Here is a 24,644-nt window from a genome sequence, read left to right as displayed (position 1 = left end):
CAGCGAAAGCGGGTGCTCTTTCCCTCACGTTCTCGCAAGTCCCGCGCATCAAGCCCAGTATATCGCATACCACCTTTTCATCAACCAACGCGACCACCATCCCCCATAATTCATCACAACGGCGGCACTCGTGGATAACGGATGTCGGCCTCCGTTAGTCGGCCTTCATATGTCCCTCGACAGTTTACGGGAAACCCTACGCCAGGAGAAGACAAATGAAGCCGCGTAAGTCATGCTCGACAACTGTGCATCGCGTTTGCCATTTGAGCGATAATATCGATCAAATGCGGCAATGCGACACCGAAAAATCGCTCCGTTTATTTTGATAGCGCGTTGTTGTGGTGTGGTGCTAATGTCATGTTTCCAGACTCGCATCCACGACGTTGCAGCGCCATTTCCGGGCTCTCTGGAAGGTAACAGGCTGCTGCAATGCCACTCTGAACGGGCACCAGCCCAGACCAGAGGACTTCGTCTACAACGAACCAGACGAAGACGAACTGCGTTTTCTCGAAGAAAACGACATTTCAAAGTAAGATGCCTCTCCCCCTGCATTGTCGCTGTACTGTCGCTACAGTTACTGTTGTTGTTCGCGTCGTCGCTGCTGCCCCCCAATCTGCTAACACGGTCGCGTCTCTAGAGGTCGACGCTTCAACGATGCATCTTTACCCTACCCCGTGGCCCACACGGATACTCAAACAACGCCCTCTAGCACACTACCATTCCTGAATCCCACCAAATCAGTCTTCGCAAAATCATCGCCGTCCTCAGCCGTCGGTACCCCTGGCCTTGAGGATCAACTGCGCGCTGCCTCTGCCTCGCCCTCTGATGCAATCCAACCCAAGAACATAGTCGACGCATCAATGCCAAGCGACACTATTAATGTTGTTCCTCGGGTAAAGACACCGCATGTAAAAACGCCCCCTGCGGAAGAGGAGGAAACGAAAAAGGTCAACCTTGAAGCAGCCGATGCTGTCCAGGATGCACGAGATCAGAACGATTCTGCCGCCGATAGCCCTGCTGCAGACCCCAAGGATGTCGCCCCGCCAATGGACGAAGATGTAGATGCTTCGGCAACCGAAGACCAGCCCAAGTCACCACAGGTCGTACATCTGCCACCGAAAGAGGAGCAAGAAGCCAGGCTGCAGGATACGGAAAAGAGGCTGAGCAAGGCTGCTGAAAAGGAACGAAAGGAAGAAGAACGCCTTGCCAACCTCCCCACACATACATCCATTGATGTGTCCTCGCCATCATCAACTGTCGGACCGTACTCTCAAGCAACACCACATGCTCAACATCACTCTCCCGACACCAGCCCAGACATGGAAGCCTACAAGGAACGCAACAATGTACCGCTACCAGACGACGATGTCCTCGACCCCGCTGCTCAACAAGTCAAGGAAGACCATGAGCGTGCGCTGCAGAAACGAATGACGGAAGCAAGGAAACATGCTCGAGCACGTGAAGAGGACTCTCCCACACCCGACATCGAAAAGCAGCTAGAAGATGAGCAAGCAATACGCATAGCGAGAGACGGAAAGAGCCGCTTAGGCGAATCACAGCCCGGAAGCGACGTGCATTCGTTGACCGAGGGTATCGACCATGTTTCACGCAATAATGTTCCAGACACGGACCAGTCGACTGAGTGGAAGACTGCCCAAGACAATGCGGTTGACTCGTTGCCAACGCCAGCTACGGTCGCTGCGGAACCTTCGGCCCTGGACCGTGACAATGCCGATCGCAGAAACAGCCAATCGCAACCTATTTCCGCTACTGTTGATCACCCCACACCCCCTGCTGACGTGGATACCGAGATGCGTGATGCACCGGCGACAGACACGCGGGGTGCAACCTCACCCCAACGGCACAACTCTCACAACGACCGTATGACCACCCGCGTCGCTTCTGGAGCAATTCGACAAAAATCTGTTTCCGAAATCATCTCAGACAAGGCGGCTCACAAGTCGATCCTCACACCTCGTTCGAGCAACCTGTCGGCTTCCACCAGTCCTCCTCGAGCGAGGACTACCCAGCGCAAATCCCAGCAAGTCTCGACTATTGTGTTTGCAAAGAAGACCCCAACGCGAGCATCGAAAGCCCTGCAATCATATAATGAGGACTATGCCTCTCTTCAGGGTGCTTCGGAAGATTCCAGTCGAGATTACCTGGAGGGACTGTTCAAATACCAGGCTCATCACCCTCCGCGGTCTGTACCCTTACAGGACCTTGTTGCATCTGCAAGAAAGACGGTGTCGACAGCAGGAGCACTTGCAATGATTCGTGAACATCAAGACTACAAAATCCTCAAGAGAGTGTATCAGCTACAAAACGCCAACCGGTGGTCTTTACGACAACTTCAAAAGGCAGCCGAACCCGAACGTCCCTTTACCCACCAAGACCAGCTGCTCCTCGAAATGAAGTGGATGCAGACGGATTTCAAAGAAGAAAGGAAATGGAAGAAGGCTCTTGCTGCTACGTTTGCAGAGTGGTGTGCTGAGTACGTGAGTTGCTCACCGGAAGAGAGAGCAAGCCTACGGGTCAATGCATACATCCCGAAGACTGCAAGGCGCACAAGCAACGACGAAGATATGAATGATGCCCCCACGCCAGACCTCGTCCATTCTAGTACGCATGAGACAGAGAGTGAGTCTTATGGCGACGATGATGATGTTCTCACACCCGTCAACGCCAACCCTCCTGCTGGTCTCTTTTCCCTAGGATACAACGATGTCGTCATGAAGATCAATCGCACGCCTGCCAGCGATACCATGTTCCGGGAACTACCGCTTTATGATCCTATGTTCGAGGGCTCCAGCGACACCAATCCATTTTCTTTAACGGAACCCCCTATTCTTCCTGTTTCGAAGTTTGTCACTGGAAAGCTCGTTTCACAAATCCAAGGCCCACCAAAGAAGCGAAGTAGATACGACTACGACTCTGAAGATGAGCCTTCGACACCGCCGAGTCGATGTGGAACCTCAGCAGAACATTCGATGCCATCTACTCCAGGCCGCAGACTGTTCTGCCGCAATGATCTTCCACCAGAGATGACCAATGTTGCATTGTTTAATGCTGAGAACAAGCATGTCCGTGACCGTTTGCAAGCCGCCCACCAGTTCAGGCCGCCAACAGAGTTCAATATGCCTACTGTGTCTTTCTTCGAGAACCGGACTCCGTCGCAGTGGTTATGGGAGGAAGACCAAAAACTGCGAGCGTTGGTCAAGGAGTATACCTTCAACTGGTCTCTGGTCTCTCAGCAACTGTCTTTACCATCGCTGTTTGTATCTGGATCAGGTCGCCGGACACCCTGGGAATGCTTCGAACGTTGGGTGCAGCTTGAGGGACTGCCAGCAGAAATGTCAAAGACACAGTACTTCCGCACCTACCAGGGTCGGTTGGAGCAAGCCAACAAGACTGTGTTTGCTCAGTTCCAGGCCCAACAGCAGCAACAGCAACAACAGGGACAGACACCAGGCCAGCCACGAAGAAGACCCACAACCACGCCGATCAGAGTTGAGAGGAGAAGGGAGAACCGCCATCTCGCCATTATTGATGGCATGCGCAAGTTAGCCAGAAAACGCGAATCTGCTGCCCACAAGCAAGCCGAGTCCCAAAAGGCCGCGGCGCTTCGCAAGGCACACGAACCTGCGCCACCAAAGAACACCGTTCACACGCCTCAAGAGTTCAGTCGTCTCAAGTGGGAACGCGAAGAGAAGCTGAAGCAACGGCAAATGGCGCAGGAGATGATGGCTAGAGTAAGATACCCCTTTTTCGAACGTTTGTACGCTTCTGACACCCCACAGCAACAAATGGCAGCACAACGGCAGCAGGCACAGATGCAGGCACAAGCAGGGATGACGAACGGTGTCAGCAACCAAATGCAACGTAATGGCACGCCTGGGGGCAACAACAATGTTCCTCCACAAATGGCTAATGCGTCTATGCAGCAGGGTCAGAACGGCCCGACAATGGCTGCCAGGGGGCATCAATCCCAGCAGGGCATACCAGCTAATTTCGGAAATGGTAACATGTCTGGTGTCCCCATGGGCACGCCAGGTGTTCCCCAGGCCCAGATGCAGGGTAACATGCAGAACGGACAACGTATGGGCCCGCCGGAACAGATGCGTATGGCAATGCAAAGAGGCCAGTTCAACGCTAACCAACAACATCAATTCCAACTCCAGCAACAACAAATCAACATGGCTACCAATCTGTCCCAGGGCATGGGTATGAACGGCATGCCAAACGCGAACATGATGGCATCCATGCCGAATCAAAACATGAATGGCGCCATGAATGGAACCATGAACAGTGCGATGAATGGAATGTCGAACAACGCCGGATCTCCACGGATCAACCAGGGCAACGGAAACATGCAAACCCCTGCACGTCCCTTATCCAGCGGGCACATGCCTCAACTCCTCCAATTCCAAAATCAACTAAAGGTACAGCATCCGGACTGGACCCCAGAACAAGTCACAAAACAGGCCTCCGACCACCTCTCCCGTTTCCTGGCTAAGCAACGTACACAGGCAATGAACGCAGCAGCTGGATCACCTGGCGTATCACCTGGTCCGCAAATGGCGAACAACCAGTACTTCCAGCAGAATGGTGGCATGGCCAACACTTCTCAGCCAAATGCGGTACAGAACTATCAGCAGCAACTTGTTCAGCAACAGCGGCTGATGGCCAGACAGCAAGCCGGTAGTCCAGGACTGAATGGCCGACCGCCCAGTCGAAGCGCGACGCCGCAAAACCCGCAAATGCAACAGAGTCCGGGCATGCAGCAAGCGCAGATCAACCGGACCTAGGTGTCCCGATTGGCAGTAGGGGCCTCGTGCGAAAACGCCTCCTCATCATTGCCCTGTATATACTTTTAATGTTGCTTGTTTAGCATTGTTCTTCTAAAGCGTGAGAAATCTGTTTCATGGTGCACAGTGGAGGAAATGCCTAGTTGAGAAAGCATGGTGTTATTGGCGTTTGGCGGCGCTATTGCGAATTGTAGAGGCAAGGTGTTTTGGGCAGTGGGACTGTGGACAGGTGAGGAGGAATTGGTCTTTTCCAGCTTTTGCTAGCTACATTGCGCTTCCTGTCAACGAGGCTTGTAGAAAAAGCCCGTAGAACCTTCTGAATATCAAACAACTCGAGCATACTGTCGAGGACAATTATCTTAACCAATGTTTCTTGCCTGGCATTACTGTTTATGTGAAGTATGATTGAGTATGTAACTGATAGAATCATTCATTATTGATTGTATTTCTCTTGGTTTTGTACTATTACGTCTTGATGTTGGGTAGTCTCTTTGAATGAACGTGGTCAAGAACTCGGGCCTTCGTGTGGGGACGCACGTTCACCGTCAGGGCGGTGAGAGAGGGCACAAAGAACATGAAGTGCGGACTAACAACTTCACCTCCGAACATCTCCACCCACAGCCACTACACTCTGTCGCAGTTTTTACCTGTGGTCAACCTACCGTTTCGGACCAGTCGCCTTGCTCAATCCTTTGGATTCAAGTATTTACCACCGCTCGAATAGAGAAGTTTGCCTCTTCGCCGCGCAAGTCCCAGGCAATCGCGTGTACATACACGACCAAGAAGAGTAGATTTAAGAAGACGACACCAGTACCATGAACGCGCCAGACAGGTACGTATCGATGCTTTCTATTTCTGCTTCAATACACACAGTCATCCTCCGTCTGCGCGATCCGCAATCCTGTGCTCCTCGGCGCGGACGATGCACCGCAACGACTATGCGACGTGGATTAACCCCCAGCTCGCGCAAACTCCTGGACAGCGCAAACTCTTGAGCTTACACGACTGGCGCATAACCAATTTACCCTAAACCATACACATATTACGCCAGCACAAAGCTAACCACATCTTCTTTCCCCCAGATTCGAGCTCTTCCTCCTCGACGAAGGCCAAGAAAAAGTCGAGGAAAAGGCGGAAACCCGTACGTCCCTCCCTTCCCCCCCTTCCCTTTCCCCCCATCTAACACCCCCCTCCCAGGCGTCCCCAACACCGCCGTCTTCACCTTCAACAAAGAAGACCACACCCTCGGCAACCTCCTCTCGCAGCGCCTCCTCAAAAACCCCGCCATCATGTTCGCCGCCTACAAAGTGCCGCACCCGCTCTTCGCCACCTTTGAGCTGCGCGTCCAGACTGACGGATCCATTACCCCCAAGGAAGCAGTCATGAAGACGTGCAGGGAGGTCATTGCCGATTTGAGCAAGTTGAATGATAGTTTTCAGACCGAGTGGATTGGAAAGAGGATTGTGAGTGAGGGTGAGGCGGAGAGGGCGATGAGGGAGCAGAATAATTTCTAGAAAAGGGGGAGAGGTGGCATGGAAAGGCGTTTTCTCATGGAAGGTGAATGCTGCGATTCACGATTTATGGCGTTTTTGGCGATGATGGCTTTAGGGGCAATACGAATTTTATCGAAGAATGAAATATATCACCTTGTGCGTATTGTCGAGCTTGCGAAGTGGATTTTGTGATGTGATTGCTGTGAGATTGTGACTCGTGGTTGAGAAAAGGGGAGCGAGTATTACTTGTTGTTAACATTTCGAAGATATCACTCCTAACAGCCAAATGGTCATTTTATCTATGTTTGCGACACATCACGACCAGAAATGTATATCGTGTCCGTTCATGCAGTTTATTTTGTTATGCCTGACATATACTTTTGACCATACTCTCCTGATACCCTGTTCCAGAGGCGAACAAAGAGGAAGGATATAAGTTTATCTACTCCCCATCCTCAAGATCAGACCATCGACCCGATGTAGGTCTAGTCGCCAGAGGCACCTCCTGCTCCGAAGCCACAGTCTTATCCCCTTCACCCACAGCCACAGACTCCGAAGCTTCGGGTGCATCCGTTGGCGTAGCACCCTCGTCCTCCCTTATAATCTCACTGCTAGAACTACTAGTCTTCTCCTTCTGCTCCTCCTCTTCCTCAGCTGCCTCCCAATCTTCAGCCACCTCAACAGGCGTCTCCTTCTTCTTTTTCTTGCTGCTCAGACTCAAGACTGCAAAGCCGCCCTTGTTGCCAAACGGCGTGCTCTTCTGCAACTGTCGGGTAGGAATACCCTTTGATGCTGCGACTTGGCTCCATCCAGATCCAGGTCCGACGTCGGATTCTTTGCGGAGAACTGTCAGAGTCGAGTCAAGGCGTGCGAGCTGGATTTTGCCAATGCTTTGCGCGTTGAGAGCTTGGGATAGCGGTGCTCGGATGGATTCGAGCATAGCTTGCATGTCGGGTTCTGGGATGCTAAGACGTGCTGCTAGAGGCGGCTTCAATGCAACTGACTCGTTCAAGAGAAATGTAATTTCCAGTTCGCAGCGGAACGATGTAGTTGCCAGTACACTCTTGATGATAGGAGCGAGTTCCTCTATAGTGAGGGCGAAGCGAGGATTGAGGATAAGGAACGCGTTATATGGATCAGTATTCGTAGTGCTGGCCTTAGGACGTGGCGTTGCAGATGAAGAGGCAGCTGAAGCCGGTGCAGGAGCAATACGCTGTTGGACCTGGCGAGTGCGTGCACATTCTGCAAGTGTTCGCATTGGTGCCATGACAAACTTCGGAGTTTTGAAAATGGCCACATGGCGATGAGGCTCTGGGTCCATACTCTCAGAATCCATGCCAAAGTCCTCTGCAAGTGAGTGTATGAAGGCGCGCTGGTTGCGAGGCATGGGCTTGAAACGGAGGCGTTTCTCCTCCGGATTAGCTGCGAAAAGTCGTAGTTGCTTTTCTTGCGTGGCTGCCCAAGTAGAATTTTGTTGATACATGTTCAACGTGGCATCGGAATAGGGGATATGGTCGTTTTGGTGGGCTGGATCGACGTTGAGAGCAAGTGCTAGAACTCGGTTTCGCTCTAAGCGTGCGCATTCGTCGTCACACTTGAGATTCTTTTTCAGATTACCATCGCTATTCTTTGAAGCGTTACATTTGGCCTCTTGCTTGATTCTCTGGCAATCGCAGGTGACGAAAATTTTGTGTGGGCAAGGCTTCTCCTCTGTACATGGATGTGGAAAATGGCATGGAGCCAAGCAAGGATGACCACAGGTGTTGAGCTCCTTTCCACAGGCCTGAGTGCAAGGCTCTTCACATTCCCCAGGTCGGTGACATTGCTTCTGGCACTTATGTGTGCCGCACTTGAGAGTACGACCACACACCTGGCCACAGCGAACTTCGTTTAGCCAACATGGCTGATTCTTAAGAACACTTTTGCCGCACAAACATGGTTTCGTAGTCAAGAACGCACATTTGGGGCAAGCTTGGTCGTCCTGATGGCAGCTGTGGTCCAGCTGAGGATGGCCACATTCCTTGGGCCGTTCGCACTTGAATCGGCAAGGGGGTGGCTTGGTACCACACGGTAAAGGAGGCTGCAAGACAGTGCGTCCGCAATTGCAACTGAGTTCGTCGAAGATGGCATCACGACATGTTCCGCAAGGGCCTTTGTGACAAAGTTCCTGGCAACGGTGCTCAGGATTGCCGCATTTCAACTGGCGGCCACAACTGCGGGTACAAATATGCTCTGATTCAAAGTTTTCAAGGGGCCGACGAGGAACTGAGTCCAGTGGTCTCGGCTTGCGACGGTTGGATTGCCGCTCGGCAGCCTTTTTCTCGCCAGCACAGCAGCGTTCGCCACACTCGTGTCGTCCACAGTTCAACGAGACACGGCAGACGCGCATACACTGAGGAGGCTCTTCGGTTCCCTGGTGGCATATCGTCTGGGAAGACGTACGGCCGCATCTGCACGAAATGTTGACTTTCTCCAGGCATGGTCGACACTCGCCCTGATGGCAGTGTTGCCGGCATTTATGTCCGCATGCCAGCATCTGCCCACATGGTTTATCGCAGTTAGGTATCGGGTCTTCGCAGGTCTTCCGAGATTCACTTGACATGTCGCGCAGTGCAGTCTTGCCACAAGGGCAGTGGGTGACTACATCTGGAGATCGTGGACAGTGAGGTGCTTCCAGATTCTGTGGATGACACGCCTGTTCGCAAGTGTGCTTTCCACAATCAAAGGAACGACCACACCTGTTAGGGCATTGAAACGAGCCGACCCAGTTCTCTGCCGTACTAGTGCCGTCTGCAGCGACATGCAACTGGCTGCTATTCTTTTCGATTTCTCGGTCATGACACAGAATGTCCTTCTGAACCTGACCACAGTAGCAACGCGCTGGTACCCTCTCTTCACAAGCACCACAAGGACCCTCATGACACGGTCGTTCGCACCGATGCTGTCCGCAAGACATGAGTTCTCCGCAGACGCTACCACAGCTCCAACCGTGCTCGTAATCGGTATCAACGCAACGACGTGTCACTGACTTCTTGCCACAGAAGCAGTGCTGCGTAGGTCCCATCAAACTACAAGGCGGACAGGGCCCAGCGTGGCACGTCGAACCACAGGGATGTGGACAAGGCTTGGGAAGCACTCGTGGTCGTGAGCAAGACTGACCACACGAGAATGGGGGTATACCAGGTGTGGAACGAGGGTCCAGCTCCTTCTCACACCAACAGTGGAAATTCTTTGGCAAAACATCCTTTGGCAAATTGCATCCTGGACAACGCCATTGTCTCGGTGGGGGCGTCTCTCCGTCTTGGGCTTGCTGCCGCGCCGCTGCTGAGCCCTCGTTGGTTGACCATTTCTTGATGCATCCCAGGTGGAATACTGTCCAGCATGTCCTACACGACCAGACGCCCCGCGTTCGTCTCGTAATGTCCTCTGTACAGATGGCGCACTCGTAATGACCGTTGTCGATGTCCTCGTGTGTTCTAGTGGCGATATCGGGGGCCGTCGACTTTGGGGCTTGTGGTTGCTTTTGTTTCGGCGGTCGTGGCTTACGGGTAGGAATCGGTTTGCCTGGTTGAAAGGCAGGTGCGTCTGCTTGTAGCCCTTGGGGCGTCTCTGAGGACACGGATGCAGTGTCATCCTCAACAGTCAACTGTCCACCGAACTGACGGCCACCAGCAGCTATTCGCTGGGGTGGATGCTGTGAGCCACCTCTTCCGCGACCACTGCCTCGTCCTCCACGTCCACCTCTTCCACCCCGGTGTGCCGCTTCCTGTACAGAGGCAGGTACTAGCTCAAAGGTAGGTACTAGCTCAAGTGCAGCATTAGGCTGCGCATGGGCTGCTGGACCATTGCGGCCTCCTCGACCACGGCCCCTGCCGCCTCGACCGCCGCCTCTTTGTGACTGCTGTCCTGGTTGTGCCTGTTGCTGCTCTGGCTGTGCGGGTGTGTCTGTGCTGGCATTCGCATTTGTGTTTCGATTCCGTCCACCTCGTCGCCTTTGTGGTGCTCTTGGGACATTTTCTGGGGCCGACGCCGGCGGCTGGAAAGCAACTGTGGGAGTCGACATATTTTGTGGTTCAGAAGTGATTGCGCTGGTGGTTGACAGAATAGTGATCATACAAAGGCCTCGGGGCGGAAAAGAAAGAAAACTGAGTACAATAGCAAGCTCTGGTATTTGTACGGCCTGCTGAACTGGGAAAGGAAACGAACAAGAAAAAAAGACAGCTTTTGGGGTGTAATGCCGGGGAAGTTTGCAGTGGCGAGCAGTTTATATTGCAGAAACGGCGGGCGCAGGTACGCTAGGATGGCCGTTTCGAGAAGACGCAGCCACCGAGATGAGTCAAGTCGCACTCATTCCTCGGCCAGGCCAGGCCAGGCAGCCAGGCACAACTGCGGCAGTGCGACTCTACAGTATGAACAATCGGGTGGCGCAGTCAGTGTGGATGCGCGTAGCCTTTTGTGGATGGGTGATCGAGGGCGTGTGAATAATTTATGGCGCTTGCCGAATTTCCATTGTCATTTGTTGCATGCATGGGGAGCAAGCGCGTCATAGGGCCTGGCCGCCACTGTGGCTAGTGAGCAGCTGTGGCTGAAAGGTGTGGCTAATGCCGATGCATGGCTGCCGCATCGCGTTTGAGCTTCAGTGAACATCGCGGACAAGCAACCAGACCCCATCAACCCGCCATCCCCCGATATCATCATGGTCAAGACTCTCGCCGGCGCCCTCGCCCTTGCGGCCCTGCCATCGGCCCTCGCATTCCGCAACACGTCGCCATTCTTCCTCTTCTCTACAGCCGAGTACGCCTGCCAACTTCCCGTGCATCCTCACGTCTCCAAGCTAACCACCATGCAGCTTGCTGGTCCCAAACAATGACGCCGCCATCGCTGCATCATCAGACGTCACCGCCGACGTTCTCAAAGCTCTCGAGCACTGCCCCACCAAATCCTACCTCGTTGTTGAGCAGAGGGGCGTCGCCGCTGCCGACTACGCTGATGGCCGCGCTGCACCCCAGCTGAGCAGATACATGGCTGGCAAGCATGCCGAGGTCAAATCGACTGTCGCTATCCCCGACATTGCTGGCAGCGTCGACACGAAAGCCATCACGGAGCACCTTGTGGCCAAGTGCGGAAAGGGCTACGACGATGACGACGTGTGGTTCGAGAGGAAGACATTCGCGGCGCCGCCTACGTCCAAGGCGCTTCGCATCGAGCAGCTCCAATCCGATGGTTTGTTTCCACATGGCTGACATGCAGCGCCAAAACTGACCTGTGTAGATGCGACACTCGAGCAATTCATTGTCAATGACGCCAAGGCTGACGACTACACCGTCATTTACATCACCACACCTCAGACCGAGTCGCAAGCAAAGGAGTCTATCCAACAACAACAATACGAGATGGACATGCCTTTCCCAGACGCTGTCCAGATGGAACTCAAGCGCGACCTCTCCTCCCACGCTAAGCGCGCCAACTCGACCAACAACGGCCTGTTTGAGAGATACCAGTACTTCACACCCGGCATCTTCATGGGCTTTGCTGCCATCGTCCCGCTCTTCCTGATCCTGCTCGTCGGAATCCGAGCCCTTACCAGTCTCGAAGTTTCGTACTTTGCCTTTAGCAAGGAGATGGGTCCTAATGCCCAGAAGAAGCAGTAGACGGTGTCAGACTCGGGAGCGAACTTGTCAGTGTATCTTGTACGATTTGTGCGTTAGTAAGCATGGGCTGCCGGCGTTTGTATGGATTTTGGATTAGTAGGGAAATACCAAGCTTGACACAACTAGTTTTTGCCTTACCCGTTGGATTTGATTGCAACCTCACAGATGTCTAAGCCGTGCATACCGTGTTTCACCATTTACACCGTCGGACAGCATTGCGCGTCGTGCTTCCATTGCTACCACACTTGCTTATGGAGCCATACGACTTGCACAAGGGCGGGCCGTTCGGGAACTCTGAGGTAAGGATCATGTCTAGTCGGTTCCCCAACTTTGCCGAGACTTCATCCCATCCGCACCACTCACAATGACGGTGAGCACTCGTTTCAGGAAAACAACCCTATGTATGACACTGATGTATAAGTGTCGTCCCGCCTAGCGGGGTGCACTTTGGTTTTGCTTGAATTGTGACTTGGATGGCAACTAGGGCATCATCGCGTTGGCTATAACTCGATATCTCTTTGCACACCTTTATTCTTTTAGTCCTCCAGCACTCATCAATCAAGAAATTTTAATCAGGCACCTCATTATGGCTTCAGAAAAACCTATGGATATCATCATTCTGGGGGGTGGTATAGCCGGCCTAACCACTGCTCTTTCTCTCACCAAGTTCGCACCAGCTTCTCAGACACCAAACATCACCATCTACGAGATCCGACCTGAACCCGCAACCATCGGCGGTGCCGTGAACCTGACGCCAAATGCTCTTCGTCTTCTGTCACACCTAGGAGCGCTTGACGAAATCCGTGCCCAGGACTATGGCGCAGAGTGTCTTGCCGTAGAAGTCTTCGACCTATACACCAACGTAAAAATTGCCGAATCGTCTTTCAAAGGCCCCGAAGGAAAAGGATTAGGAAACCCACCCTTTACAGCACTGAGAATAACACGAGGCGAAGCCTTAAAAGGCGTCCTTGCCGCCATCGAAAAGCACTCAAACATCAAGCTCATCTGCGGAAAAAAGACCACCAAAATCGACGAAGACTCCACCAGCGTAAGCATCGAATTCGAAGACGGAGGAAATGCAAGAGCCGACATCCTAATAGGCTGCGATGGCATCCACAGCGTTACCCGCCTCAAGCACGTCGAGCCCGAGCGCAAAGCCATTTACAGCGGCATCTGCAACGCCTTTGGCTTTGCTCCCCGTCGCAAAGACCCCAGCACCGGCACCTTCGAACCCACGCATTTCAGCATCAGCGGCATGAACTTTGGGCGCCGCGGCATGCTCCTAACCTCCTTCCACGACCGCGCCCAAGAAAGCATCTATGTTGGCGCTCTCATGCAAGTACCTGAGATCGCCGACCGCAACGGCTGGAAAGCCGCGGGCGCCGATGCCCAGAAAACACGGGATGAGATGCTAGAACGCTACTCTGGGGCTGCGAATCCGCAGATTGCACATTGGATTGAGGATGCGGAGGGGTTGTTTCTTTGGCCTGTTTTCACGCTTACCAAGGGGGGGAGGTGGGCGACGGAGCGGGTTATGCTTATTGGTGACTCGGCACATGCGATGCCACCGCAGGGAGAATCGACAGGCATTGTTTTTGAAGATGGAGTGTTGTTCTCGAGGTGTTTGGCAAAGTGGATGCAGACGAGACGGGAGGAGGGTGCGCCGGTTAAGGAAGCGTTTGATGCGTATGAGAGTCTGAGGCGTGCGAGGATCGATGTAGCGTTTGATGAGAGTCAGAGTGTGGTGAAGACAGTTCAGGATACGCCGTGGTTGGGGCATAAGATTAAGATGAACGTTGTACCGTGGTATCTTTGGTGGACGAGGGGGTATCGCGAGAAGCATTTTGTGGAGGATGTCACGATGTGTGATATTGGGTATTGAAGGGAATTTGTCATTGGTATTCATGTTTCCCCCCGCCTCTCTACCAACTAAACGCAACATCCGAAATCTGAAGCCAATTCAGTTGTTTAAACCAATCTTTTTTTTGATACACCGATTGTAGGAAGGAGCTTTCCAGGCCTTGGTGCCGTAGAAGCTTTCTTGTTATCTTCTCCTTACTAGGACTCCTGCACCAATTTCAGAGACAAAAATACAGTGTATCTAGCTACTTCAGTGATAACTATGTATATGCCAATACAACCCCTATTCATTCATGTTTTGAATGAGTTAAACGAGTGTTTTATGTGAGAAGTTCGATGGCTAGAGAAAATGCAGAGTTAGTGGAAACCCGAAAATTCCTAGTCTGATGCTACTCGTGTGAGATGCGCAATAAAATCTCCACATAGGATTGCACATTGTTCCATCCCTTGCTTAAACACCCCTCTTCGAGTTACTATTGTTCTCCCGTCCATACCTCGCCACACCATCACTTTGACTTTCAACCTGATTGGCCTTTCTCTTGTTTTCAAGTACTCGGATCAAACATATAATTCTCTCTTCTCTTTCACTCGATCTCTCCATTTTCAACATCAGTGTCTACTCTCTTCACTGTCCGGACTTGTTCGCTATTCACTGGTCTGTATCCGCTACTATGCATCTCCTAACATTCTCCTGAAAATCCTCCTTTTTACGAAACACAATACAACTACTTAAATATCAAAACGCGCCAAAACAACAAAGACCAAAACTCCACCATGCGCCCCTACTTCGACGCTTCGGAACTCCCTTCTTTCCGCACCTTATCAGCCAGCCACGAAACCCGCAGCTTCCACACCTCCACCGCCCTCCAAATAAACTGCGTCCTCGCCCTCTTCTCCACATCCTCGAAGACTCCTACAAAAAAGACCCAACCCCTCCCTCACACCAGCAATTCCTCTGCAAACTCCACTACCTCATCTCGCCCAACTTAAACCCTCCCCCCATCTTCCGCACCTCAGATAATCTTCTCCCCAACCGCCTTCCCAAAATAATCAAAGCAATATATGCCTCCGAGAAAACTGGTCCCCATCCACTTCCACCACGCGCTGCTCCCGAAACTAACCCCGTACTTGGCCAGTTGTGTAGTAAACCACGCGGTTTCGGCTGCATGCGCAATGTACAGGAAGTAGTAGACGAAGTTTTTCGTGTAACGCAGGTACCGCGCCACTGTCGCTGGAAGGACGGTTGAGGAAGGGAGAAGGAAGGAAGGGGTGGGGAGGGCGGCGAGGACCATTACCACGCCGGCGAAGATGATTTTGTTGCGTTGGGGGGCGGGTGGGAAGATGTAGGTGTTGTTGAGAGATTTGGGGGCCATGGTTTGTGTTTAGGTTCTATTGGGCGATTGTTGCGATGGTTTTTGTTGGTGATTGCTGAAGTGAAGTGAGAAAAAAAAAGCTTGGCGCTGTTATTTGGTTGTTGGCGTTTTACGGTTTGAATTGGGAGTGGGAGGAGAAATTTGGTGGAGAAGGGGGTTCGGCTTGATTTACGTGTGCGGATGTTGATGGCGATATTATATTGCGGACTAAAATTGACGGGTGGATGGTGAGGTTTTCTGAGGGTGGTTTGTAATAGGGCGGGGAAGAAATTGGAGATGTAGTACTACCGAGGTTCTGGGGGTTTGCACCTGCATACGAAGCTGGACGAGGGGTTTAGATGGTTTGAGGGGGGTTAATGGCGCGGTCGATTTAGATTGATGTGTTGAATTGGATCTTAGGTATAAATCTTTGGATTTTCTTTGGTATTTTCGTTATTCTTTCGATTAATGGCATGTCTTGTTACCGGCGGCATTGAGAGATCAGCATACTGCCGGCGCTAAGTAGTGGCTGCCTCGTATAACATTCAAGTGGCGCAAGATACTTTTCGGATGATGGCCAGTAGCGATGCTGTCGGCGCCGTAGTCGAAGCTTAGGAATAGTTGCATTGAGGGGCTTGCCGCTTGGTGCTTCATTGGTGGGCAAAGAAACTCAAGCCTGGAGTTCGGTGACTGGTTATCTTTTATTTGTAACGACAAGTGGAATGTCATACGACAAAGAAATACCTTGGATGCGACGAGTCCTGTATGCCAATTTTGGATTATGGTGTGATCAACATGGGATATGCAATGCACCGACACGGGCTGTTCCGATGGAGCGCAGCGCTGATCCCACAGCCGTTCTCCTCCTAAAGCGTATCATTTTTTCTCCACCAGAATAAGGCATGAGGTGAAATAGAGCGGATCTTAGATGAGACATTGAGTGGTATGTAGAGAAAGCCGTCCAACGAACTACTTGCCAAAATACCTTCGAAGCCAGAAGACATAATTCAAGAGATGTCTAAATGAGGCTTCGGTATCTATATTCCAGGACAAATCTCGAGCCAGTCAAGAGAATACAATCCTCTGGATCATAAAATCGTTGTCGCACAAGAGCAACTACCAAGAAACCACTCAAAACCACGAGTCATGTGGACTCACTGGTAGCTCGCTGAAGCAAAAAGGCTACACAACAACCCCAAGAGCCGCAACCTCTCAATAACGCTTACCGAGAAAGAAAACCAGAACCCAGCGCAACCAATAGCAGTAGTAATAGTACCAAAACTCCCTCAAGAAACCCACATCCCAGTAGTAAGTGATTGGTCTAGCCTACGCACATGCACACACTACTACCAAGTCTCCAACCCAACACGTTCAATTTCCTCATGCGGTAAATGCAGCATAACAACCATTGATTCCTGGAACGGCTGCAAACACCATACTAAGGGCCGTAAAAGGGCATGCAAGCATAGCTAGCCAGCTCCCCAAGCGGGCGGGAGGGGGGAAAGGGTACGACGTCATTGGTTTGCTGGGCTAGGGGGTGGAGGGGACCGGTCGGCTGCTGTGGAACGGGGGCGGCGGGCCACCATCTATGCGGCCGGCTTGGAGGGGGTTGTTGGTGCGTAACTAGCATGTGGTGCTAACCGGAGATTGATAGAAGAAAAAATATTGACCCTTGGAAGTGCAGGTCGTGGGTCTGGTGCGAGGAGGGGGGTTGCGGTGCTAACCGCTTGCGTGTGTGGAGGTTGGGGTGGGACTGGGTTTGAATAGGGAGTTTGGCGTGAGAAGGGAGTGTTACTGGAGATGTGTGGGAAAGTTTTTTTTCTGTTGGTCTTTTCAGATGAAGGTTTTGCTTCTTACATGCATGTACGAGAGGAGGGTAGTTGAGGCGGAGCTACGCCGAAGCGTGCAGTTACCATGTGAGTGTGTGTGTGCAACCTTTTTCGAAGGCATTAATACATGACGTTATGTTTTTTTTCCTTTTTTCCTTTACCAAAGCCGACTCCTTCATCTATCTCCTACAGGTCAACATGCATCTTAGTAATAAAACGGAAGGTTTACAACCATCCAACAAGACTTTACTGTAAGTTACATGTGCACAAGTACCATTCCACCCCACATATGACGGGCATAACAAAAGACACACCCTACGGCAAAGCAAGATTCCACGCACACGGCAACACTACGGGCCAAACCCACACATACCCGGTAGATACAAATGCAGATGCATGCGCCCACACCCTCTACGCCGGGCGCCTCCGCAAGCCGCCAGCCTGCGGAAAGCCATTTGCCCGGCCTGCGCGCGCCGGCACGTGCTAATCCAATGCCGCCATCACCCACACACACACAACCGGCAGCCTGCGCCCCCCCACCAACGGCGAGCCCGCCCCATTAGTCTCCTGCACACAATTCACTTTAAACCACAAGTCATGCCGCTCCCCAAGCCCACCCTTCAAAACAGGGAATATCCCCCCAGAGGATACGCCCTGGCTACGCGATACCCACACGGGCTAAGGGTCCGGTGTTGCGCATTGCATATCCTCCTTGCTGGCGGAGGGACCTCGCCGTACGGGCCAATGGCTGTGTGACAACGCCGAGGGTGGGTGCAGGAGAGAGGCGAGGCCAAGAGGAATACGGGGCTGTTCATGGATGATGCCTTGAGGCTCACAGCGATCGATGGGAGTTGTGCAAAATTGCTTGATGGGGAAATATTGGGGGTGGTGGGAGAGAAGGTGGAGCGAGATGTTGGCGAGAAGAATTGATTCATTCGTTTACTTGGGGGTTTTTTTTTGTGTGGATTGCTTTGGAAGAGGTTATGTACATGGAGACATTGCGATTCTGAATATTTACAAGAGAAGGCAGAAGAGATGTTGCGCTTATTGTGTCACACGTTTCTGGACCCGGTCCTTTTCCAACAACACCACTGTTGCCGAATTCCACCATTTCGCAACACAACGGAGATCTAGACGGTGGTGACGTTCTTGCCGTTGAGCACGTCCAAGAAAGCCGTATAGGCGGGCTTCTTCTGGAAGTTGTCGTTCCACAGCAAAGCCGAGCCCTCGCCGTTGAACGTGCCAGGAACCCAAGAGTACTTGTCAGCAATTCCCTAGTACTCGTCAGCATTCCAGTTTCAATCACAAAAAACTCTTCTCTTTTACCGCGCCCAGAAAAGGCGGATCCGTGTAAAAGAGAAATAGAAAGGCAGGAGGAAAAAGGGAATCAGACGTACCCAAATAGTCATGCCAATACACCTCTGCACATTAATACAGCTCTGCGCGACTCTCGCCCACGCCGCCGCTGCATCCGCAAGTTTCTGGCTGTTACTCGGGTTCTTTGATCGGATATCCAACTCGGTGTACGCAACATCGACATTCAAATCAGCGTAATCCTGCAGCACCTTGGTCAGGACCTGGACGCTGGGCGTCACGTCGCTAGCCGTGTTCGTAGGCTCAGACACCAAGTGGCCCTGCAGACCGACGCCGTCGATGCGGACGCCCCAGGACTGGATCAGCTTGACGATGCGGAGGGCGCCGGCGTGCTTGGCCGTGCCGTACTCGAGGTTGTAGTCGTTGTAGTAGAGCTTTGCGGATGGGTCGGCGGCAGCGGCCATGCGGAAGGCAATGGGCATGTATTGTTCGCCGATGAGGCGGAGGAAGACGTTGTTGCGGTTTGTGCCGTCTTCGTTGAGGGCTGCGTATGTCTGTGTGAGATTTTGTGCAGACGGTCAAAGTTGTTGGGGGTTGAAAGGGAGAAAAGATGGAAGTTACCTTCGTTGACTACATCCCAGTGAGTGCACTTGCCACGGTATCGGCCCATTACCTGCTTGATGTGGTTCTCCATCACGCTCATGAGCGTAGCGTTGTTGTTGATCTGGTTGACCCAGTTTGGGAGCTGGCTGTACCAGACCAGCGTGTGGCATCGCATTTGCTTGCCATTCTGCGTGGCAAAGTTTGCAATGGCATCGGCATTGCCCCAGTTAAATTGGTTGCGGTTGGGCTCAGTAGCATCCCACTTCATAGCGTTCTCAGGCGTGATGGAGCCGAATTCCGAGCTGCGGATGATGTTTTGCTCCGTATTGTCGTTGCGGATGGTCAATGAGGTGCCGATGTAAGAGCGGCCTCGAGCACGGAAAGCAGCATCGAGAGCGTTGGCTGTTTGCCTGACTGAAAGAGGTGTGCTAGAGGCAACACTGGCGAGCGCCAGGGCGGTGGTAAGAATTGAGAAATGCATCGTTGACTGAAACTCGGTGAAGTTCTGTCCTTTCACTTTGTGGCATCGTTTTCCTATTTATACAAACGTACTCATCACACATGATGGTGGGCGAACTCTTGGTTTCTAGTAACTCTTCATCTACACGTTACCCGACTCGATCTGAATAACCGTCTTGTCATGAATACGAGAGTGGAGTTCCCCATATGACCGTTTTACATAACGGCGATCACAGTGCTTAGACTAGGTGTGGATACACCATGTCTCCAATCGTATTTTGCCCAGCCAGTCACCCTTATTTAGACCCATAAATCCCCAGAGTCAGGAGAATTGAGCCAACTGTAACCACTGTCTACAGCTCTTAAGATTGCCACGTATAACGCAGACCCGAAAATATAGCTGTGCTAAAGACAGGGACGCGTTCTGGTTGGCATGGAAGACGTTCGACAACTTTCTGTTATTGGTTGGGCAATTATGATTGCAGGCATCGTGTAAGTGTGAGTATATGGGGTAGTGTGTTTTGCATCGGGCAAGGCGTCACATGGGTCTTTTCGGACATATTAAAAGATGCGTCTGAAAAACAACCGATGGGCTTGGTATCCAACTCATAGTAGTGCGGGGAAAGGGCAAAGCTTTAGCCCTGGCTTTTAGCCTCTTTATCCGCTGCTATCTCGCCCAGCACCATAGCCGTACGTCTGCAAGGAACCGTTATGGAAAACAACAGCGAAAGGCTTGTTTGCAACCCTGCTAGCTTTTTACGCCTTGGATTTGGGGCAAACCATCAGGCCTTGAAGACTGGCTACACCGCCAGTAACCGTATATTTACCGAGCTGTTTGATGTCAAAGTCGAACCGGCGGATAATCTTCATCAGTTAGTATTCGTATATGTGAGGCATCATCTGCCTTGCAACGTACCTCTGGCAGCAATTTATGCGACTCCAGTATTGCCACGTCTTTACCCAGGCAAACCCGTGGTCCTGTCCCAAATGTAAATTGAACTGCTTCCATGTCGAAACTCCTTTGCTGGCTTTCTAGCCACCTCTCTGGTTTAAATTCGTTGGCGTCTTCTCCGTAGAATTCCTTGTTTCGCTGAATCGTGTACGCAAAGTTCGTAACGTCAGTACCGCCGGGCACAAAGTGGCCGTCGATGACTTTCCCACCCTTTGGAACTTCTCTGGAGAACAGGTTAACGGCTGGAGGCCCAAGACGTAGACTCTCCTTGATAATTGCTCCAAAGTACGGGAGACGCTGCTTCATCTCATCGTAACGGATTGGCGTGGAAAGAAGGCCCTTTGAATCAGCTGCTTCAATCTCTGCTTGTGCTCTTGCTAGGACCGAAGGGTTGGTGAGCATGAACTGAAGCGTCATACCCATTGCTGTGCCCGTCGTGTCAGCTCCAGCTAGGATAAGCAGTGTGACATGACTGAGCTTCTGAAGTGGGGTCAATGGAGAGCCATCCGAGAAGCGAGCCTCTAGGCAGCTAATTATGCTTAGTAGGCTGCTCTATACGCAATCTTCATATACGACTTACTGTTGCAAGAAGTCTGGCTTTCCCTGGAATTTCTCCTCGGCAATCAGCTTCTCACGAGCAGCCACCTGCCTTTCTGCCTCTCCCATAAGCCAGCCCATTCCTGCCTCGTCAGCGGTAGATGGAAGAAGCAGTTTCCCCATAATAGGAAGAGGCAACAGCTTCTCTCGGAGAAACTTGAATCTTCCTGTGAAGCCGAAGATGGGAAGACCCTTGCGAAAGTTTCCAATCAATCCCCTCTCATCGCGCTGGTTTTTGATGCTGCCAAAGGGCTCCGAGAACGATATCATGCCGAGAATGTCAGCTGCAAACTCGGTCATCTTGTCGGATAAACATATGATGCTTTTGGCCTCGGCATGTTCATGCAGCTTGGTGATAAAGAGTGTAATGAGTTCGTCGAAGCGTGACTCCCATGCGTTCTTCAGCGGACCAATAGTCCACGGACCATTCGACAAAGCTTTTCGCAACGCGCGATGTTCTTCGCCGTCTACAATCGAGACCAGGTTCGGGGGGCCTTCGGTACGCAAAGTTAATACGTGAATGGTGTATGGTTCACACCTACACTAACCTAGTGCTCCGGATTGATAGACTCCACCCTTGATATTCATCTGGTTATCTCGATAGATGTCTTTCATCGAAGATGGTCGGCAGAAGAGGAGCACATAAGGAGATATGCGAATAGGGTGTTCCGCTGTGGTATGTTAGACCTTTGTTACCGTGTGGGACCTGGGAGTCACCTTACTTCCGTACACTTTTTCAAGATGCGCAATCCACTCGGGTTCCTTGCGAAGAATCGAGATCATGGCACCCACGATAGAGAATGAAGTCGCATACCATGGCCCATGGAACTTCGAAAGGGGATGGAGCTTTTGCATGTAGAAGATGCGCCATAGTGTTGCTGTAACCATTATCCCAAGCGATAAAAGCCCAAGGTTGAGCGGGTTTCCAGCGAACTCCGCCAACGCTAACATCGCCATGTTTGTTGAGATGTAGATATTTAGAGTTCAGAAGTGCCTTCAGGTACTATTTCGGTGTTCCTGGGGTTTCTGAGTGAGATCAAGAATCAAACGCAGCTTGAACTTATAATCTGGGTTACTCCTCACTTAAAAGGCGCACCTACTACTTACACCTGCATATTGTGATTTGTGGATATGGATATCTTTTCCCCACAAAGTGCTGATTCAGCTATGTAAGTTGTTCAGTTTCAAGGCCCGCTGCGCACATGTAGACGTCCAGTTGATAGGTCGACTCGCGTCGTACAAGGGGCCTGACATACAGCAACTTGCCAAACTTGGGGACGGAGACTTTCCAAATGGGATATTCCATGCCATCGAGATCCACTTCTGTTTGGCCACATCGGTTAGCATGTTGAACACTGCATCCACCGTCGCTGATTTGCCAGCACCTATACAGGGATTATATGCAAGATATGTGGGAGGATTCCAAAGGTGCGCATCACGCCGGACTGGCCCGTAGCGTTGAGATGTATCCAAGGCTTGGTTCTCTGGTCAGTGAGCGCTTAGACAGCAATGCCGAACATACATGCATATGCGTATTGTCTATCCTGGTGTACGGGTATAGGATGACGACAAATGAACGAATAAAGAGGGTGTAGTAATTTGCCCTGTCAGGAAACATGTGAAGCCACCATCTCGCTGAAGGATCTCAAGGCTGACATTTTGTCGTTTGATTGGATACATCGACATGTGAATGACTGGTTGGGACACGACTTGCTATCATGTGTTGCGATGAATCGTTCGCCAAGTCTCGTTCAGGTCTGTCAGTCCCGGGAGGCGTCCCGAGCTTTAGAGCCTATCAGTCTTTGAAGCCGAGCCGAAGTGGGTATTGCATCATGTTTAACGCGGACTTTTGATAATAGGAGCCAGCACACTTGCCTAGCTTTCGGCCAACCGGGCTTTCGGCTAGAAATGTGCTCAGTTATTCTTGGCTTAGGCTCGTAGGCGCTACAAACACCTCCAGCAGCCTTTGCAGCTACTCCACGTAGTTAGCTACCAATTGAATTCACTCAGTATTATTCATATGCTTGGATGTACCAATGCACTGTACGAATAAACTGATTTATCAAGAACTTCTCTGCTTCTCTCATATCAAGCTTTCTTTTTGAGTGCTGATCTTCCAATTGCGATGCTGCAAATGGACGAACTTCCTAAAAAAAAAATGGAATAGCGACAGATTGTTCTCATTGCCAAGGTGCTCGACTTGCACACTACAATCACTTTTGCCCATTTTCCCTGAATAATTTCTTCCATATTGCTGAGACCGCTACGATGTATTGGTAAATTAACGATACATGAGAATATTCATGTGGGTTTCAATGATCCATGTAGCTCAGCTGTGATATACGAAACAAACGTCCTACTTGCACTGAAGTTCCACAAGAAATTTTGAGTGAATGGATGGAAATTGCAAACAGTACTTGGAGACGGGTTGTCAGAGAGTAAGTAGTATGGTGGAAGAGGCCGGGGGTTCAGTTTCCCAGAAGCGATATCAGCTGCGACATAAGTAATTCAAAGAATGGCGTTTGTTTCTGAAGTGGTACCTCTATTGAATCTCAAAATCAAAGCTGCGCGGTCCGAGTATATTAACTTCATTCCAATTGCTATTTGGCTACAAAGTCGATAATCTTGAACATGTATAGCTTGGTGGCATATTGTGTTTCGGTGAGATATGTGGAACTAGTCGGCTAACTTTAAAACAGGTATGACGCCATCAAAGTTATTCACACGTAGGGTGTATTGGGATAGAAAAGCTCACCTCTATCTCACATTGACATCTACAGTTTCGGCTCCGAAAAGTGGGGTTCCGGGAGAGTAAGCATATAAGCCTTTTACCCCGCAGAGGCATATCTTGTCCTCAAGCTATCCGCTATGACTGAGATCAATCCGCTCGATGTGTTGGCCATAAAGAATGTGGTATCACGTTACTGCCAAGCACTTGACTCGAAAGACTTCGATATGTTAGACAGGGTGTTCGTTCCAGATGTTGACGCGAACTATCCCTTCAACAACAGCATGAAGAGCGTGAGCGAAGTGAAAGACGCTATCAAGAACCGGTATTACTTCGACCCTCTTTGTGATTGTGTAGTATGTCAGGATCTAACTGTCTTAGTCTCGGACCAGTCCGCACACACCATAGCCTTACAACGCAAACCATCACTTTCAGGCCTGATGCGCGCACGGCGCAAGTGGAGACATACTTCCAGGGAGTGCATGTAAGTGATGGTTGAGATATTCTCTCAAAATGCCGATCTGCTGCCTTCAAAACACCTTTCGCTTACAGTTCGTGTACGTAGTTTGGACAGGGCCCACATGAGGGCAAGATGCTGTGCGCATACGGCAAGTATATCGACAACGTGATGCTGCTGAAGGCAGAAAATGATAATCACGAGGGTAAGCATTTCTTCCAAACAAATCAGTATGAACCATGTGCTTATTAACACCCGCGATTCTAGGTGTGCGCGGTGCGAGCGGAATTTGGAGAATCACGAACAGGACGGTGACCTTTACCCAGAGGATTGGTGATGAGAAAATTATGCAGGAGCATTGATTATGATGACAAGATCTTTTTCTCGAAGGGAGAATTACCATCGAAGCTCTCTTGCCTTGGTATCCTGCAAGCGAAGGACGTCGAGGCGTGTTACCTCTCTTAGAAAGTTCGTGTTGACGGCCACGTGCGTGACGACACTGCGCCTTCTCTCTGGTCCTTTCGTCTACAGACAGCTTCTG

The 24,644-nt window shown here is 51.3% G+C and overlaps 10 protein-coding genes across 10 annotated transcripts; 5 read left to right on the top strand and 5 right to left on the bottom strand.

Moving 5' to 3' along the window:
* Window positions 1-169: 169 nt before the first annotated feature.
* COCCADRAFT_22008 (uncharacterized protein) lies at window positions 170-4,808 on the top strand (the record flags this gene model as incomplete). Its single annotated transcript, XM_007708830.1, has 4 exons — window positions 170-225; window positions 368-529; window positions 638-3,752; window positions 3,801-4,808. 4 exons carry the CDS (start codon window positions 170-172, stop codon window positions 4,806-4,808), a joined length of 4,341 nt encoding a protein of 1,446 aa, XP_007707020.1.
* An 815-nt stretch (window positions 4,809-5,623) lies between these two features.
* On the top strand, window positions 5,624-6,322 carry COCCADRAFT_693 (uncharacterized protein; the record flags this gene model as incomplete). The annotated part of the gene is made up of 3 exons (XM_007708798.1): window positions 5,624-5,640; window positions 5,891-5,949; window positions 6,006-6,322. 3 exons carry the CDS (start codon window positions 5,624-5,626, stop codon window positions 6,320-6,322), a joined length of 393 nt encoding a protein of 130 aa, XP_007706988.1.
* Window positions 6,323-6,743: 421 nt separating this feature from the next.
* COCCADRAFT_82588 (uncharacterized protein) lies at window positions 6,744-10,364 on the bottom strand (the record flags this gene model as incomplete). The annotated part of the gene is made up of 2 exons (XM_007708920.1): window positions 6,744-10,223; window positions 10,314-10,364. The coding sequence occupies 2 exons, from the start codon at window positions 10,362-10,364 to the stop codon at window positions 6,744-6,746; spliced, it is 3,531 nt and encodes a 1,176-aa protein (XP_007707110.1).
* Window positions 10,365-10,997: 633 nt separating this feature from the next.
* Window positions 10,998-11,952, top strand: COCCADRAFT_691 (uncharacterized protein; the record flags this gene model as incomplete). The annotated part of the gene is made up of 3 exons (XM_007708797.1): window positions 10,998-11,095; window positions 11,151-11,524; window positions 11,573-11,952. 3 exons carry the CDS (start codon window positions 10,998-11,000, stop codon window positions 11,950-11,952), a joined length of 852 nt encoding a protein of 283 aa, XP_007706987.1.
* A 604-nt stretch (window positions 11,953-12,556) lies between these two features.
* COCCADRAFT_22004 (uncharacterized protein) lies at window positions 12,557-13,834 on the top strand (the record flags this gene model as incomplete). Its single annotated transcript, XM_007708829.1, has 1 exon — window positions 12,557-13,834. One exon carries the CDS (start codon window positions 12,557-12,559, stop codon window positions 13,832-13,834), a length of 1,278 nt encoding a protein of 425 aa, XP_007707019.1.
* A 991-nt stretch (window positions 13,835-14,825) lies between these two features.
* Window positions 14,826-15,185, bottom strand: COCCADRAFT_22003 (uncharacterized protein; the record flags this gene model as incomplete). Its single annotated transcript, XM_007708828.1, has 1 exon — window positions 14,826-15,185. One exon carries the CDS (start codon window positions 15,183-15,185, stop codon window positions 14,826-14,828), a length of 360 nt encoding a protein of 119 aa, XP_007707018.1.
* A 1,615-nt stretch (window positions 15,186-16,800) lies between these two features.
* Window positions 16,801-17,004, bottom strand: COCCADRAFT_82604 (uncharacterized protein; the record flags this gene model as incomplete). Its single annotated transcript, XM_007708919.1, has 1 exon — window positions 16,801-17,004. A coding segment is annotated over one exon (204 nt), but the record flags the coding sequence as incomplete, so codon positions are not given.
* Window positions 17,005-18,123: 1,119 nt separating this feature from the next.
* COCCADRAFT_82613 (glycoside hydrolase family 10 protein) lies at window positions 18,124-19,391 on the bottom strand (the record flags this gene model as incomplete). The annotated part of the gene is made up of 3 exons (XM_007708918.1): window positions 18,124-18,267; window positions 18,391-18,851; window positions 18,929-19,391. 3 exons carry the CDS (start codon window positions 19,389-19,391, stop codon window positions 18,124-18,126), a joined length of 1,068 nt encoding a protein of 355 aa, XP_007707108.1.
* A 734-nt stretch (window positions 19,392-20,125) lies between these two features.
* Window positions 20,126-21,701, bottom strand: COCCADRAFT_82510 (uncharacterized protein; the record flags this gene model as incomplete). The annotated part of the gene is made up of 5 exons (XM_007708917.1): window positions 20,126-20,233; window positions 20,286-20,850; window positions 20,902-21,412; window positions 21,467-21,589; window positions 21,641-21,701. 5 exons carry the CDS (start codon window positions 21,699-21,701, stop codon window positions 20,126-20,128), a joined length of 1,368 nt encoding a protein of 455 aa, XP_007707107.1.
* A 2,085-nt stretch (window positions 21,702-23,786) lies between these two features.
* COCCADRAFT_32331 (uncharacterized protein) lies at window positions 23,787-24,465 on the top strand (the record flags this gene model as incomplete). The annotated part of the gene is made up of 4 exons (XM_007708860.1): window positions 23,787-23,971; window positions 24,028-24,130; window positions 24,212-24,308; window positions 24,371-24,465. 4 exons carry the CDS (start codon window positions 23,787-23,789, stop codon window positions 24,463-24,465), a joined length of 480 nt encoding a protein of 159 aa, XP_007707050.1.
* Window positions 24,466-24,644: the final 179 nt, after the last annotated feature.

Source organism: Bipolaris zeicola, assembly GCF_000523435.1.
Source record: "Bipolaris zeicola 26-R-13 unplaced genomic scaffold scaffold_4, whole genome shotgun sequence".
Taxonomy (NCBI): domain Eukaryota; kingdom Fungi; phylum Ascomycota; class Dothideomycetes; order Pleosporales; family Pleosporaceae; genus Bipolaris; species Bipolaris zeicola.
The sequence above is the reverse complement of the archived record's forward strand: the minus strand, read 5'-3'. Positions and strand labels throughout refer to the sequence as shown.